The 18,603-nt window shown below is 43.9% G+C and overlaps 1 protein-coding gene across 1 annotated transcript in view; it reads left to right on the top strand.

Moving 5' to 3' along the window:
* LOC146205541 (complement C3-like) overlaps positions 1-18,603 on the top strand; it is a 130,135-nt gene that overhangs the window by 101,520 nt on the left and 10,012 nt on the right. Inside the window, exons 32-37 of the mRNA XM_084590252.1 lie at positions 857-926; positions 7,642-7,729; positions 8,280-8,454; positions 10,398-10,490; positions 11,039-11,158; positions 15,708-15,791. Coding sequence (XP_084446378.1) covers positions 857-926; positions 7,642-7,729; positions 8,280-8,454; positions 10,398-10,490; positions 11,039-11,158; positions 15,708-15,791 — 630 coding nt within the window. The remainder of the gene's footprint in view (positions 1-856; positions 927-7,641; positions 7,730-8,279; positions 8,455-10,397; positions 10,491-11,038; positions 11,159-15,707; positions 15,792-18,603) is intronic.

The following is an 18,603-nucleotide window of genomic DNA, read 5'->3' as shown; positions in this document are numbered from 1 at the left end:
TCCGTCGCAGCGAAGTAGCTATTGGAATTTATTTACGTTAGTTTCTGTACCGATGTGCGATGGCAAGTTATTCCATTCAATGATAGTGCAAGGTATGAATGAATTGGCATAAGATGATAAATGACACTTGGCGCGTTTAACTTTGAAAGCATGATCAAGTCGTGGAAAAATGACATCAGATGACTGAAACAAATCACTGCGCAGTAGTGGATGGTGATAAAGCTTGTGGAAAAGTGTTAACCGAGCGTGTTTACGACGACATGATAAGTCTTCCAGTTCAGCACGTTGTTTTAATGCTGTGACGCTAGTGAATGGTGAGTAGTCTGAAAAAATAAAACGCGCAGCACGGTTCTGCAGGGATTCGATGTTGGTGATAACATAGGCTTGATCAGGGTCCCAAATAGCCGCAGCATATCCAATTTTAGGGCCTATTAGAGTGATATAAGCAAGTTTTTTAACATGGATAGGAGCGTGTTTGAGAGTACGTTTAAGAAGACCAAGTGAACGGTTAGCAGCAGCTAGGGTGAGGTCGATATGGTGATGCCATGTTAGATCAAACTGAAAGTGCACGCCAACGTATTTATAAGTGTTTGTTAGTTCAACAGCATTGTCATTGAGCATGTAACTGGTTGAAATGCGAGCGGTACGACGGGTGAAAGATATAAGTTTAGTTTTAGAAACGTTTAAAGTCATTAACCAGGTTGAGCACCATGAGCTTACTGCGTTCAGGTATATTATATATATATATATATATATATATATATATATATATATATATATATATATATATATATATATATTGTTGCTGAACAATTTCGGCTTCGTGTTTTCTCACGTGAACCGGTCGTGTTCTCAGGTGTCGAGGTAACCGGCTCACATCAACAGCCTCGCCCGGCTTCGAACTACCACATGGAGGTCTGTGCAAGGTAAGAACCTGCGGTTATAATTCGCATTTTACGCATATGCAAAGATAATTTTTCAACATGGGGTTATGTTCCGATTCGCATTTCGCCATTTCATTTCGCAGCAGGCTTCTCAAAAAATGGTCTAGATATGAGCCCAAACAAATCAGTGCCTGAATCCACAGGGTACATATCCATCTTTCGTTAAATCGCATCACCTGCCATTTCAGGTCATTTGCACGGCCGCAATATATTCAGTGCAACCATTGTGTAAACTTCGAAACCGATATATCTGCGTCTGAAAGACTGTAGCCATTCTACGTTTTCAGCCTCGCTAGATATAAACATATAATGACATGTGAACAGCTAAAACGAAAAGCCGACGTCAGCGTTCTCAAGTGATCCATAAAAGGGCGCATTGGGATCCTTGACGAGGACATGCGTGATGACCGTGCAGCCCACTTTTGTGTTTCGAAATGAAGGCAGAAATTATGCATATTTCTTCAGTATGATACGACACACACACACACACGCACGCACACACACACACACACACACACACACACACACACACACACACACACACACACACACACATATATATATATATATATATATATATATATATATATATATATATATATATATATATATATATATTCAGTATATATTCAGAATATATATATATATATATATATATATATATATATATATATATATATATATTCAGTATATTCAGTATTCAGTAATCAGTATATATATATATACTGATTTTTAAACAAAAAGCAAAGTGCCGTTCGCTAAAGCCGTTTTTGTACACTGGTAATGCGGCCAGGCGGAAACAAATTGGGGTATTAATTGTCCCCGTAAACTCAGTAATTGACTAATATTCAATAATTAACTTTTTATTGGCTGAATTTAGCGTATATATTTATATTGAGAACTTGGAGGCAAATGTTTTTTAGGGTTATTCCATTTTGCAGCATTTTAGTAACGCGGCTGTGTCCTGAGATGCGCAAGTCTAAAATTTCGTCCCAGTTCGTCTATTTACGCATGCGAGACAGCGGCTCTCGGCGTGAAGCACCTCCCACGTGTGAAGCAGCTGTTGCCTATGGCACTCAGCCTTGCTTATCTGCCTGTCCATGCGGCTTGCACTGGCGCTGCTATCGGGAATAAAGACCGCATATCATGGCCCATTTTATCTCATCCATGTTTATACGGCGGCACCAAGCCTGTATATATATATATATATATATATATATATATATATATATATATATATATATATATATATATATATATATATATATATATATATATATATATATATATATATATATATATATATAAATATATATATATATATATACAGGGTGTCCAAGCTAGCTTTAGCCAAGGGTTGAAATATGAAACGTTTCAGGTGGGCCAGAGAAACTACTTGTATGCAGCTGCCAGCCATCTGGCGCACCGCAGAGAATTTTTGTTTTGTAATTTACTAATTAGTAATCAAGACAATTTTCATAATTTACTGACTGTTGCCTTTAGACAATAAATGGATTTCCAGAGTTGGAGCGTACCTTTCAAAACCCTCATTCCATTTGTATACGATAAAGAAAACCTGAGGTGTATTGTTCTGCCAAGCTCTAAAGAAAGCCCGCGATATACAAAAACCATGTCACGTGACCGGTGCATTCGTGCGTCACGATTGTGCTGCTCTCAATCTAGGTTACACTGAATTGGCTTGTGAATAAACAGATACTAGCTATCCCACCTTGACCTTAAACGCGGCGCTGATAGTGAAGACAGTGGTTCAGTTCTGTTCAGTCGTTCAGTCGTGTCCGACTCTTCGTGACCCTATGGACCATGTCACGCCACGCTTTCCGGTCTCTCACTATCTTCCTAACATCACATAACTTCATCTGCAGTGCCTCGAGGATGCCATCTAACCATCGCGTTCGCTGCCTACCCCTTCTCCGGCGACCCTCAACCTTTCCCAACATCAAATCTTTCTCCAGCGACTCCTCTCTTCTCATCAGACGACCAAGGTAGCTGAGCTTTAACTTTAGAATTTGACCCTTCAATGAGCAGTCAGGGTTTATGGTCGACAATATCGACTGATTTGACTTTCTGGCAGTCCAAGGAACTCTCAAGAGTCTTCGCCAGCACCACAATTCAAACGCGACAATTCTTCGGCGGTCAGCCGTTTTCACAGTCTAACTCTCGCATCCATACATCACAACTGGAAAGACCATAGCACGATTTATACGGATCTTGGTTGGCAGACTAATGTCTCTGCTCTTTACTAGCCGGTCAAGGCTAACCATTGCTCTCTTTCTCAGAAGCAGGCGTCTCCTAATTTCATGGCTGCAGTCTCCTTTCGAGGTAATCTTGGAGCCCAAGAAGAGAAAATCTGTCACAACTTCCACTTCTTGTCAATTGATGCCCCAGGACTTGATAGGGCAAGACGCCATGATCTCTGTCTTTTTAATGTTCAGTTGAAGCCCTAACTTCTCACTCTCTTCTTGTACGCGTATCAGAAGTCTCTTGAGTTCCACTTCACTTTCTGCCATTAAAGTGGTATCATCCGCATATCTAAGGTTGTTGATACGTTTTCCAGCAATCTTCACTCCAGCTGAAGACTCGTCCAGGCCGGCCTTCCTCATGATGCACTCTGCTTATAGGTTAAATAGGCAGGGCGACAGTATGCAGCCTTGCCTCACTCCTTTATCAATCGGAAACCAATTAGTAAGACCATGCCCAGTTCTGACTGTGGCCTCTTGCCCTTTATACAGGTTCCTGATGAGACAGATGAGGTGAATTGGAACTCCCATCTCTTGGAGAGCTTGCCACAATCTGCTGTGATCTACGCAGTCAAACGCTTTCGCATAATCAATAAAGCAGAAGTAGATGGGTTTCTGGAGCTCTCTTGCTTTTTCCATGATCCAGCGAAGGTTGGCAATTTGGTCTCTAGTTCCTCTGCCCTTGCAAAACCCAGCTTGCACGTCCGGAAGCTCCCGATCCACATACTGCTGCAGCCTACCTTGGAGGATTTTCAACATCACCTTGCTAGCATGCGAAATAAGCGCGATCGTGCGGTAGTTGGAACAATCTTTGGCACTGCCTTTCTTTGGAATGGGGATGTAAACTGACCTCCTCCAATCCTGTGGCCACTGCAGGGTTGTCCAAATCTTCTGACATAATGTATGCAGAATGTTAACAGCGTCATGGTTTATGTTTTGAAGCAATCCCAGCTGGAATGCCGTCAATTCCGCTAGCTTTGTTCTTAGCAAGGCTGGCTAAGGCCCATTCAACTTCACTCTTCAGGATGCCCGGCTCGAGATCAGTAATCACAACCGTCTTATGTTGGGTTTGCACATTCAGGTCCTTCTTGTACAGTTCTTCTGTGTATTCCTGCCACCTCTTCTTTATCTCTGAGGCTTCAGTGAGGTCCTTGCCTCGTTTGTCCTTTATCACGCCCAGCTTAGCACAGAAGCTTCCTTTGATATCTTTGATTGTCTTATATAGAGCTCTTGTGTTCCTTAATTGGCTGTTGTCCTCAACTGCTTGGCACTGTATGTTCAGGAAGGCATTTTTATCTCTCCTTGCTATTTTCTGAAAATCCGCATTGAGAACCTTGTATCTTTCTCTTTCCCCCATCACTTTTGCCATCCTCCTTTCCTCAGCTATGCAAAGCCTCTTCAGATAACCAGTTTGCTTTCTCGCATTTCATTTGCTTTGGAACTACCTTTGTAGCAACTTCTCGTATTATATCACGAACATCAGTCCACATCTCTTCGGGCTCTCTGTCTTCTAGATCTAATTCTTGAAATCGATTCCTCACTTCCGCAGCATATTCTAATGGAATTTGATCCAGATCATACCTGAAAGGCCTTCTAGTTTTCTGCGTTTTCCTCAATCGAAGCTTAATTTTGGCAACAAGAAGCTGATGATCGGTGCCATAATCGGCCCCAGGCCTTGTTTTTACTGCTTGTATAGCGCTTCTCCATCTCTGCCGGCAAAGAATATAATCGATCTGATTCCTGTACAGACCGTCCGGTGAAGTCCATGTGTACAGGCGCCTCTTGTGCTGTTGAAAATGAGTATTCGCTATGGTCAGTTTGTTTTCTTGACAAAACTCTACAAGCCTCTGCGCAGCTTCATTTGGCTCGCCAAGACTGAACTTGCCTATAATTCCGGATATTTCTTCACTCCCGACCTTAGCATTCCAGTCTCCTATGAGAAAAACGACGTCTGATGATGGGGTGCGGTCTAAAAGGCATTTTAGGTCCGCATACAATCTCTCAACGTCAGCTTCTTCAGCAGTAGTGGGCGGTGCATAGACTTGGATAACTGTTATGTTGAAAGGGTGACCTTGGATCCGAAGTGAAATCATTCGGTCGTTTTTGGGGTTGTACCCTAGCACTGCTTTGCCCATTCTTCTGTTTACTATGAGAGCGACCCCATTCCTTCTCTTGGATTCGTGCCCACAATAAAAGACATAATGGTCGCCGGAGTTAAATTCTCCCATTCGGGTCCACTTGAGCTCGCTGATACCCAAGATATCAATGTTCAATCTGTCCATTTCTCGCTTGACGACATCCAGTTTACCTTGCGTCATAGATCTTACATTTCACGTTGCTATGCGATATATATCCTATGTGATATATATGCTATGTGATATAGGACAGGGTGAATATTTGGTGCTGTTCTAATCTTGCCCTATACTAACGGAAAACATCGTATATTGATACTGCTTTGGTATGGGGGGGGGGGGGGGGAGGGATTGGATGTTAATGGGTCTCCTTTTCGAGCAGGTTTTGTTGTGGTCTTTTACGCCAACAAATTAGTGTAAAAAACTTGTAGACGGGCTAAATGGTTTTCTGCGCCACATGTGCCACACGCAGAACTGTTTCCTTCTGTATCACATGCAGAACTGTTCAGGTGCGTGAGAGACGCCATAGAAGAAGGCGGTGCCGTGCGTTTCCTCAATTTTTCGGGTTTGTCCGTGGATGGTTTTTTGAGCCGGCTCAAGTTTTATCGTCACTTTTATTATATTTGACAAGAGATTTATCGCTAGTGACAAGGGGTCTGGTATGGGGTCTTGTGTTGCTCCGGTTTTATGTAATATATGTCTAGCGTTCGGTTTGTGGGGTTTAACGTCCCAAAGCAACTCATGCTATGAGAGACGCCGTAGTGGAAGACTCCGGAAATTTCGACCACCTGGGGTTCTTTAACGTGCACTGACATCGCACAACACACGGGCGCCTTGCTTTTCGCCGCCATTGAAAAGCTGCCTTTGAGGCCGGGATTCTATCCCGCGTCCTTGGGAACAGTAGTCGAGCGCCGTAACCACTACGCCACCCCGGCGGGGTTGTTTAGCTTTCATTGACCGCGTTCTGGAGCATGTTTTTAATGGGCTGGTGGGTTAAAAAGATTTTAGATATGTTGATGACTTAACAGCTTGCTTGCCGTACACGAGTGTAGTGCGCAGTGTTTTATCTTGTTTGGACGAGAACAAAAATGGTTTAGTTTTTACGCACAAACTCCCTTTACAGGATTCGTCGCAGTTATTATATATTACGACTAACTTGGGTGTTAACCATGTTTGCTTCGAGTACACATCGCGGGCCCAGAAGGTTCTTCTTCCTTATGAGTCAGCCTGTTCTAAGATGGTGAAGTGGGCCATCGTTAGCATTTGCCTGGAGTCCGCCCTCGTAGAGTCATGCCCGCGTAAGCAAGCTTCCCCTGCTCTCTCATCTCGTCTGCGACAGAAGGTCTCGTAAAGAAGACCAAAAAAAAAAAGTCATGTCCGGGACGCTGTGATAACGGCAAAAGACTGCGATAAAGCCTGAAGTGGTGTTGAGCATAAAAAGCGCTTTGTGGAGTGCCGCACTAGGGTCGTGTATGAAATCCCTTTGACATATGGGAAGGCATATATTGTCCAGACAGGTAAATGACCGTGCAGCGTTTCATTTGTGCTCACTGAGCACCGACAAAGTGGCTCGGTGCAGCGGTGTCGGTAGCGGCTAAGCGAGATACAAATTCTTGGCAGAACCGGTGATAAGAAGGCACGCAAACTGTTTGAAGCGTATCAATAAGAAAGAAAGGGATGGGATGTATTTGTGACACGTCCGTGGCTCTGTTGGGAGCAGAAATAGGTTATCTCGAGCGGTTTTCTAAAGCGCGGGGGGGTTAGGTCTGCGAATGTGTGCTCTTCGGTATCTATTGTTGATCTTTCCTGTGCAATAAATTAGATGTAGAAGAGCCAGTCTCGTGTTCCTCTTCTGTGTAGTTGTTTTCTTATCACTAAAAATGCCGTCTGAAAATTAAGTGTAGTCCCTTTCCCTCCCTCCCCCCCCCCCTTTTTTTTTTAACTTTTGCTGCGCTTGGGCATTTTCAATGTTCTGCTTTTATAGATCTCAAATGATTTTCTCCTTAATCCAAATGCAAGCTGGCGTATTTCGTAAGCCACGTGCACTTAGAAGAGCCCATTTGTATCAACCACGAAGCGAAATATTCCCTATACTAGGATTAAAAGTAGTAATATTACAGTTGATCTAAAGAATATATTCCAGATAGCTCACGTCTACAGACTAAACCTCGGTGACAGCCTTATTTCATATGCACGAATATTTCAAGATTTTTTAGAGATATTTCTGTTCCTGACGTGGGTAGGGAAAGATGTGAAACTGTTTCAAGTTATGCACAATGGTAACACCGCGCTTGCCCACATGTGCAGTCCGCTCGAGGATGCTCCAGATGGCATGGTCATCTTGGAAGTGGGCCTTTTGACCGGATTCAAGCCCAACTTTACCGAGCTGGACGAGGTATGCTTCGTCTGTCTTGCTTTATTTTCACTTGACTAATGTTGTTTTCTCCACTGTTGTATTTTCTTGATCCTATACTAGTTCATCTTCCTCCTTCACACATTCTGAGAGGCGACTATGCAACAGCTACAAGAAGGCAGTACTCTAAATATTGCCTTCATTTAATCCTGGAGGAGTGACAGAGTCACGGGACGTACAGGCGCACGTAGCGCCATGATTTGGCAGCAAGTAGGGAGCACCGCGTATCTCAACGCAGACGTCTTAAGCTTTAATCTTGAAAAAGCTATAATGTCCCGAAAACTTCTACGTGAACACGGTGACTGCCAGTGGTATTTCGAGTGCCTTTCCGCCAGTTTTGTCTGCCTAAATGCTGCCTCCTTTCGGAACGGAAGAATCAATTTAAATGAGCGTTGGGGTGTTCGTTCTTCTTACTATCCTTGTCTAAGAGGTTACGATGATTTGTGTGTCACGCTGCCAGTGACGGATGCATACTTTATTATTTGTGACAGCTTTACTCCTTGTCTCTTTTTTTTCTCACTCTCTCCTGCAGCTCATCAAAGAGGGGACGATCGAACTTTATAGTAACGCAAGTCGCCATGTTGACCTTTACGTTCCCTTCATTGCTAGAAATACGACGCACTGCGTTAATTTTTCTCTTCTGCAAGAGTTCAATGCTGGTAAATTACAGTCAAGCTACGTGACGACCTATTCTTACTACGAACCAGGTACGTTACCAGCCTTCTAATTCTCAAAATTTCATTATTTTACACATGAAGCATTGAAATGGCCGCTTTAATAAGAAGTCACTTGGCCCACATGGGGTTATTAAGTATCATTACGTTTCCTAAGCATAACTGTGACTCGTCAGGATAAAAATATGAATGTGCAAGATTGACTGCGTTTCTCATAAAATATCTCATCATTTCGCCCTTTCGGACTCAACAGCACAATAGCTGCGCCACAATACAACATAAGCTGTTGCGATGCGCAACGCCTTTCTAATATTTCACCCGCTTTATATCGCGTTGCATAATGTGTGAAAAAATTTTTCTTATCGCTTTATTGATAACGGTACCCCTCATAGGAACATAGGAACGATATTGCACGTCTCCATTAATTAAAAGGTGTCACGGGATGTGATCTGTGACTCTATGCACCACGGACTTCAATTGTCCACGTGAAATAATAATTTCATAATTTTTATGAATGTTCTTAGAAAGAATGCATACAAGATTAGAAGATACATTCAGGTTCTTTCTGTGGGACAAATCTTTAACTGAAGAGCACAAAGGTGAAGACGCCTCAACAACAACAAAATGTGGATAAAAAGCGTAATCAAACATCACAACTAGCGAAAGTAACTACATCCTGCATAGAAAAAAAAAACATGAATTCTTTTACTGCAATTTCAAAATTATATACCTCATTGAGCAAAACTGACAGCCCCATATGAGTTTGAAAAGGACCGATCTTATTGGGACCGCGACGACGACCTATAGTTGAACTAAATAGAGCATAATCACTCTGTAGAGAAAATGTGGTTCTGTCTTAACATGGTGCTAGGTGTTCGTCTAGCCTAATTCTGAGTAACTTTGAATAAAAGACCGACGCTCGGCAGCCATAAAGCGCAACCAGCATGACTACACTAGACGTATCTCTCTCAAGTGTCTAGCCAATCGCGGCAGCAGACCAGGTGGTGGGCGTCTCGTATTGGGCGCATGAGGTAGCGCTCGTTTGCCACTGCGTTTCCTTTTCGTGCGCCAAATGAGCCAAAACTTCAGTACGCCATTTCACCAATTGGAAATTTATGAAAGGTTTTATTGGATTCCATTTAGAGGGGCCAGCGAGTTCGCAGTTGCAAGAAATAGCAGAGAGCCTACCAAATTCACAGATTAAAACTATTCAGCACATATTAGTTTGGTTGTAACGACTTCCCCATTACCGTTATCGGGATCTAGACAAAACGGCATGAATATTGCACTTGACTTGTTTATACACATTTTCGCTGGTTTCAGATGTACCACCTTGTGTTTCCGTGAATATTGTAAATATGCACTAGGGCATTTTTAGCAGGGATTATTTCTCAAGTGATGAAAGGGATTAATTACATGAATATAAAAGGTTCGCTGCACGAATGGAGTTCTGAAGGGAGGGACGAAGGAGCCCCAGAGGCAAAGGATGTTGCAGTGTACAGCTAGAGAGTAGACACGATTTGCTGTCAGGATCCAGATTTTAGTTCGCCCGCGTTAGGACTGGAAGCAATAAATGGTGCCGGTGACAAGCAAACAGCAGGTGTCATGCAAACACCAACAAATCGTCTCCGGAATCAAGAACACATTATTTGCATCCTGTGTGTGAGTTTGAAACCTCTTTTTTTTTTTTTTTTTTGTTAGTTATTCTCGAACATGTATGCAAGGGAGAACTGAACTCGCGATTTTCCTAAACAAGCCTAGCATTCTGTTCTGTCACTAATGCAGCCAGCAAAGCTCCCAGCACATAAAATGCGGAAGTCTCGCAAACAAGAAAAAAAAAAAAAAACGAAACCTACAGGCATTTTCTGCGTCATCGAGTTCGTTGTTCCTACAACTTTGACTATTGATAAACAAGGTTGTTCTTAAGTGTACTTCATAGTTATCTGGACTGAGAGCTATATTTCTTGCCTGCGCAGACTTTTCCTGCACACGATTCTACACGCCCGACAAGACAAGCCCCTTACTCAAGCTCCACTGTAAAGACTCCGAGGTTTGCTCTTGCGCGGAAGGTAAGCTCGAAAGAGGACCGGCAAAGTCCAGCATCGCACCTACTCATTACTCAAACTTGAATTCAGCGCCAACCAACCCTTTTTTTTTTTTTTCATATAATACCTGTAGATGAAACCAACAAGGAACTGTCGAAGTGTCCATCTTATTTCGCTAAACCGCCTTTCCACCACTCGCGTCGCGTTTGCTCCATTTTTAAGTTAACCTTAGCCAGAAAATATGTGCAGCAGCATTTCAAGCATGTTGCAACATTCACGCTATACAACGTGTATACTCGCGAAAATTTCTTTAATGGCTCTTTAGGCAAATAAGCGGAATATCTTTCGGAATATATTTGCCCTGTAGCAGCTCCGATGCCTAAATGCTGCGTCCACTTCTTAACCGGGACGAAACGTTAGTGACGTATTAGACTCGTGATCGTGAAGCCTGTTATTTTCTATTTCACAGGACCTTCCTCCTCTACATTGTTTTCGCGAAGCACGACTCACAGAAAAAAGAAAAGGATAGATAATGTGTCTTTTTTTTAATTGACCTCTCTTGTTTTTCAAAGGTGGCTGCCCGCCGGAAAGGCCGCTCGACCGCTTCATGAAAGACCGGAACAACAAAACCTATGAAGAAATGGAACAGCACGAGCGCCTGAGAGAGTTCGCCTGTGACGAAGTTGACTATGGTACGAACTCGGCTTAATAGACGCCTTGCACGCACTGGAAAACAATTGCCGTCTCGATATGCATAGTTAATCAAATGCGAATTAATGCCGATTTCCACTGGTCGCTACGGAGCACGTTTTCTTGCTCCGGGACGACTATTTCGAATTCCACTGGTCGACCAAGATAGGTTGAGCGTTTTCCGCTGGTCGTTTGCGGCAACTCGGGACGCTCCAGCTCAATCCGCCGACCGAAGTCGGATTTCGCCGGAAGTCCTAGTCGCTGACGCGGTCACTTCCGGATGCTGCCGGATTCTTTTGGCTGTTTTTGACCGTTTCAGCGACATCGGCAGAGGACACTGGGCATCACCGTTTTTTGCGGCAATATGTCGAAGTACGTCTATCGAAAAACGTGTGCAGCGTTAAAAAATGAGAAAGCAAGTTGTTGAGGGCCGCACTCCTGCCTATTTATCAACCGCAAACATATTGGCGCTGGGATGCGGCTACAACTTTCGAAACCAGCTCAGCTTTACTTCCGCCGCGCGCTCTACACGTTCCGCTGGTCGACCAAGACTGATCCAAGACTGTGATCCAAGACTGTAGACCAAGACTGTAGCGCTTTAAGTCGGCTCGGGCGCCCAGCTCCTATCGACCAGTGGAAATTGCCATACGTGCACTGGCACTGCTTGTCCCTGCTATACTTCTATATGCATTTTGCGCTTTCTAGAAAACCTGGGAAGTGGGCTTGAAGGCGAGCACCCGTTTAGGCGCGGAGGTGAGCACAGGCTGCTTCACGATGCGGCGAGGGGCGCGGAGCCGAGCTCTAGGGAGCACCGCGAGCTCACAGCTTACATTCATGAATGCTGATGGGTTACTAACGCGAGGGGACAGAGACCGAGGTTGAGGGTGCGCGAACGACATACGACTGCTCAGCCCGGAGTAACACCTGCTTGCACAACACTGCCCCATCACTGCCGCGATAGCCGCAAATGTGTTACGAGCCACTCTTTCACTGGCTGCAGCCGTGAGGCCACTTCCCTTCCTTTGGCTAAGCCAACGTGACACGTGCGTCGCCGCGTTCTCTTTCACACTTCAAGTTCACAGAAAGAGAAAGAAAGGGATGGAGCGGCTTCGGACAGATATCGGCGAAATCCCTGATTGCGGCTAGTAGTGCTACGCTCAAAAAGCACGGAAAGCGAGAGAGAGGGGTGGGGACTTCAGTATTCTCGACATTGCAACATCGGCGCAACTAAACGTCCCACGAATTAGAAATTTACCTGCGCCTTCCTCCTCTTACAGCCGCTGAAATCCACAACAGGTAGAACATTTGTAGATAATTAGAATCCAGAGGCCGCATTCCACAGGCTTTGGTTTGCCATCTCGGATATATTAGGTCAACTGGCATTGGTTAGGGGTGAAGCCGGCCTTTCAAGCGTCCGCGGGAGACAACCTGACAATTGGCTCATTAGCGACCGCACCTAACATTGGCTACATGGTGCGACACCTAGTTATCCAGCGCGTGCAGCGAGCGACTATGGTTATCGTCGACGGTGGGAGCCGCTATTCAAGTGATAGCCTTTAATCTGTCATACTTTGCGCGTTCGTTCGGTCGCACTATAGCTTTCAATCAAATGACGTCATGATGATATCCTCGCAAAATAAAAATCCTGTCTCCACCGAGAATCGAGCATCCATCCCTCGGATTCCCAGCCGAGCGCTTCAACCAACTGCGCCACGCCCAGGATCGGGAAACGCATGTCATAATTCTCCGTGTTTACCGTGAGGATGACAGTAGCGATGACAATGACGCTGAAATTAGTGATAATGACAATTATGACATTAGCAATTATAATGACGGTGCATTTTGTTAATAATGATAACGAGAGCAAACGTGATGTACCGGGTGCACCAGCAACGCTTAGGCTTTCGCATTTCTGCAGTGTATACATTCCACAGTGCTCTCGGAATTTTTGTGTGAATTCTGTGACCGGCCGCTCGCAGCTTTCGTCTGATGCTTCCACCGTGCTGACGGATCAAATGGAAAATGGGAGCTCAAACAATACGGCCCCATGTTCCAGACACCCAATGGTCCCACTGAACTAAGAGGGGTCCCAAAGAAACAGGCTCAGTATTATTCTGGCGAAACTGGTTTTGTTCAGCGAGCATTGGAAGCTGAATCATACCTGGCACTATAGATTGCGCTGGCATCTTTGAATTCAGTTTTTAATAACTGTTACTTCGACCAGAAGCCTCTAATGGAATGTTTTTCTCAGCACCAGAGGGCAACTGAAGCGAGTGCACGCCACCAGCGAAGCCTTGAAAGTACATTTACGGAAGGCTAGTGCGAGGATTATTTTCCAATGGCAAGCACTATAATTGGCGCTGAAGGCGTATTCCTCTATAGCTGGGCAGCAAAATGGTCCCGACAGTTAGCAATTTAGAGAGCTTAGCTGCCGACATTTGTAGTTTTGAAGTCTCAACCTGGCACCCACCTAAGTTGCTTTTCCGCACTATGCCACTGATTCTGTCTGGTTCAGTACTACGCAGTACGTATCCAGCTGGCGTCAGCAGCATTTTTATCTCTATCGATCTTGCCAAACGATTGTGCCAAAGAGTGGAACTTTTAATACCCCCCCCCCTTTCTTTGTTTTTTTTTTTTGTTTTCTCCTCAAAAATTAAACTTTACTCTCTGTTTCATGGATAGCATGTACAGGAGACCAAATAGAATAGATGAGCCTATTACTAGATAATATCCTACTGTACATAGCCAGTGGAAAACTAATGAGTGTCTGATTAAGTTGAGACCTAAGCTGGGATTTCTTATAGCGCGCAGTATTTGTGCCGCTGGCGACTGGCGTCTGGAAGCTTCTTTGATTACTCCTTTACCGTTTCTGTTTGCCTTTTTTTTTTTCTACGAAGCGCTTTAGCCTGTTCATGTAATGTAAGTATACTGTGCTTCTGCTTCAGTTCGCTCGGCGGCACCCTGTAGGAGGGCGAACGTCGCCTTCACCGAAATGAGAGCATTGCAGGTGGATAAAGCCAACTGTTGTTCTCGGTCATCTTGCGCGACTAGTATTTTTAGCTCTCTATTTTCAAAACCACCAGAACTAAATTCGACGCAATCCTAGAACAAAGCCCAGATGCATCGCGGGACATGCCTCTGACTTGCACGCCGCGTAGGTGTGAGCGTGTCGCTGCCATGGTAACCGTGCATGGCTAACGGAAGAGTCAGTTCTCGGCTCCCGAAGCTGTTTCCGCGCAGCAGATATATGCGTCTTCGCACGGCACGGACTGTGTGTCTGACAAGCGCTGCCTTTTTTAGAGTCGATTAATTTACCGATGCTGCTCCACGCTAGCTGCTCCACATGAGCTTGGCGTACAGCAAAGTGGGAGCGCCGGGTAGCGCTCGCTACCATAGCAGCACACGCTATAGACAGCAAGAAGTGGTCGCGAACCGAGAATCCGGTTTGACTGCTAAGATTGGTACTCGACTGGAGCAATCGCGCATGCGCTAAGGCACCTGAGCTAAGGAGCCTAGCCCCGCATCGAGCGCCGCACAGAAAACAAACTGCTATATAGTCTCCTGTAACGCTCCAACATTTGGAAGACGTTTATTTCTGGGAGGTTAGGGATTAACTGCTGAAAGTTTTTAACCAAATTACGGAACAATGCTGTTGTTTTCATAGCTTTTATTCCCGCTGTATGAGTGCGCGAAAGGCTCCGTCGATCTCGAGGCCGTGGATGCTGCAGAACACGTTGATGCCGACTTGTACGCTGTAGCACTGGGAAATATCGAGCGTTTCTTCTTGATCACACACCGTGCAGTAAAAGTCCGTGGTACAGTTTATTTGAAGCTCGCGCTGCCTCGCATTTTCATTTTTTTTCCGGACCTCAGTGGAGGGAAGTGTATCCATACTAATGGAAACATTTACTCAGTATAAAGCTGTTAATGCTCCCATGATTCAGTTACTGGCGAATATCAACACACAAGTTCTGTGTCGGATTCTTGTCTATGTGGCATGCAGCGAGCCTGTAAGAAAGTTCGGCTGTCATTCAAGGATGGCCTTCCTCAAGACACTGTCTCGGTGAAGTTGCCGGTTTTTAACCTAGCTTGCTTCTAAACTAGTGCGCCAGGCCGTACTTTTCGCTCGAACTCCCCTGACGTTTAAAAAAAAATTGCTTCCGTTTTGATACAAGTTAATACAAGTTTTGATACAAGTTTTGATACAAGTGACCAATATTATCGTTTATTTGGTTGATAAAACACAGTTTTCAAGAACTATGATCAATAAAGCTCGGCCTAATTTCTTCACCAGAGCTTTCTGTTTTCTGTGCTTAGCAGTATGCGCGTGACACGTTTTTGCTTGTCCATATTCCTGTAATTTATTTCTTTGACATCCTTAAGCCGTGACTGGTACAAATTTGGGAATGAAATCACAATTATTTTTTCATGCTTAGAAAAGGTTTATGAACACATGTTGTTTAGCAAATTAAATAAACAGAATACTAAATAACAGTATAGGGCACACGTACTAATTATGTTTGCTTTATTTGTGATTTATTACCATCGCAGTATGGAAAGGCAGGGCGAGGAGAAATGAATCAACTGATGGTTTCATACAAGTGTTTTTCCTCATCGACAAAGTTCTCAAGCCAGGTAAGCATTTTCAAAGGAAAAGTTTACCTATAAAATACACTTGCTTCGACTTCTTATTATGCATCAGTATTGATTTGTTTCTTCTATCAATATGGAAAACCTTCTGTAGAAGACAACGACAGACATTTAGCGTGATTACATGAGTGCGCCTATAGGCGGCAGGGCATTCACTTCCCGGAAAAGGCGCTGAAGATTCCACAAAAAACTCGAAACACCACGGGCAAACAAGAAAAACGATTTTATTTGGATTCTTTTTGTCTAGCTCAAACACTGTCGCTCTTTCACTACCACCAAGATCGCCGACTCAGTGCTACTAATAATAACGATGGAATACAGACAATAAAAAGAAATTACAACGGCTGAAAGCCAAAAGCTATCACAGCGGCGGCGTTTCCCCTTTTCCCATTTTCGAGTTGACCTCTGAAAAAAAAAGATGTGAGTTATTAACTATCAGCATACCCATGAAAAAAAAAATCAAATAAATGAAATAAATTGCATTATAAGGGTGGGAAGGAGCAGAGAAAGAGTCAGAAGACATAGACATGGATGCATTGGGCTACACGGAAAAGCGGGGGTAGCGTCCATTCACACCTTGGTATGTGGGCCATCAGCATGGGTCAAATAGCCTCAAAGAGTGGTAAAGCAAGCGAAAGAGCGAAATAGTGAAGGCAGCAGTGAAAAGCTATATGCTATTCGATTGAGAGTCTCTGGCGTTTGTCGTGTGTAGCGGTGACATTAGGAGGATGCTAAGCTTGGACCCCGTGTGTAATTCCACTGGCGGCGTTTCCCACATACTGCGAGTGATTCAAACAAGGTGGCCGACCACCTGCTTCGAGCAACCGCAACGCGAATGTAGCGAGAGCTCTTCATCGGCCACAGTCTCGCCATTTCACCGTGCCTGTCCTTGAGGAGGAGGAGGAGGAGGAGGAGGAGGAAGAAGAAGAAGAAGAAGAAGAAGAAGAAGAAGAAGAAGAAGAAGAAGAAGAAGAAGAAGAAGAAGAAGAAGAAGAAGAAGAAGAAGAAGAAGAAGAAGAAGAAGAAGAAGAAGAAGAAGAAGAAGAAGAAGAAGAAGAAGAAGAAGAAGAAGAAGAAGAAGAAGTCTTTCAAGGGGCCAACAACAACAACGAGAGTTGGAAGAGGCGAACGACAACACTCGAGTTGCTAGGACAGAAAGTTTGTTCGAACGTTGGGACAGCTTTATGCCCCGAAGTTCGACGTAGAGACGATGACATACCACTAGAAGTCTTCTACACTCGAAATAATAGCCATGTCTCTACTCTCAAGCCGAACCTAAGCGTACCCATGCAGATTGCTCTCGCGTATCTCCAGGTTTAACCACAAGCTAAACCACAGCAAGTTTTTTCTTATCATTTTATGATGCTCTACAATGAAGCTTGTCCTGCTGCCTTCACAATTTCTGCCATTCCGATTTGGTCAACTGTGGCATGAGAGAGAGCCTGCTTTTGAATTTTGCATGGGACTCCCGAAGGGATATCAACTCTTGGTGTCACCGGCATATCGTGTGAAAATCCAGCCGAGTACTGGTGTATTCTAACCCGTGCACTCTGACGCGCACATAACTATGAAGGCGTGACGACAATAAGACGGCCCATGAAATAATAGCATTGTCGCGTAATTTCTATTTCTGACCTTCGCCGCCTCTCGGTCACACATTCGCGAGCCGTTCGAACACAGCTGTGTACGCTGCCGGTTGCCCACTTGTGAGTTGCTGGTCTTTTTTTTTTTTTCCTTTTGCAGCAATTTCACCGCCTCAACGCCAGAGTACTTTTCTCTCACTTATTCCCTAGTTTTCTTTTGGCATGCCGAAACTATTCGTCGAAATTTGTGCGATGCGACCTCTTCTTACCGCTGCATCAAATTTTTGTACTTTCAGCGGTTCTTTTCTTTTTTTCTACGAACGGTGCTGGAAGGGAATTTAATAAGTCAATCTTCGGAAAATTCGGGCATTCCTTTTGATTCCTTGAATTCAAAATAATGACATTTTACTACCCGTCATGTTAGTTTTAGAAACAAGTCCTGCCAAAATGTGCATTTAATTTTTGCCACTTATTTTTCATGACCACATTAGAAGTTGCGTTCTGCTATGCTGTTTTACAGTAGTATCCAATATGCACTCGTCATGTCTTTCCTTTCTTTTTTGAGTAACATGAGTCATCCCATGGTAGGATACAACTTTACAACCAGCAGTTTCTAAGTATGGGCCATCGATATATGCCGCGTGCCTATTTCTCCGCTGAATTTTCTGAAAGTTGAGTATTCCAAACAAGCCAGAGGCATCAAAATTCTCCACCTTATAATTTGGTCTGATGATCTGATTTTTACTTAGATAACCAGAAAAACTTTAATAGTACAGTACTTTCTGGCACAGTAGAATTGTGCGTGACGGTTACAGCATACAAGGTATGTTTCCGACTATAGTTCTGCGGAATTTCAGCTGCAAATGACCATGGTCTGTATTAAAAAAAAAAAAAAATCTGCCTTTTTACATTTGTCTTTTTTTTTTCTTACATAAAAGACATTAGATTCTCGATTCGATGTTCGAGAACTTTCTTCTCCCCATATTGGTGTTTGAATTGCTGCCGGAAACTTCATTATTCCCGCATCTCTAATAAATGTCGAATGTAATTCAGGGATATCCCCGAATGGTAACATTCACATATATAATCAAGTAAAAGTGTATCGCTACTTACAGAAATTAAACGAGCAAACAGTTCAAACGCGGTCATTTCTCCGAAGATGCGTGCTCAACATTTCTCGTGAACTCATCTTAGCTTCGAACTTCGCAAGAAAT

The sequence above is a fragment of the Amblyomma maculatum genome, chromosome 1, assembly GCF_055883805.1.
Source record: "Amblyomma maculatum isolate TAMU_Amacu chromosome 1, ASM5588380v1, whole genome shotgun sequence".
In the NCBI taxonomy this organism is placed as follows: domain Eukaryota; kingdom Metazoa; phylum Arthropoda; class Arachnida; order Ixodida; family Ixodidae; genus Amblyomma; species Amblyomma maculatum.
This window is presented reverse-complemented; position numbering and strand designations above follow the sequence as displayed.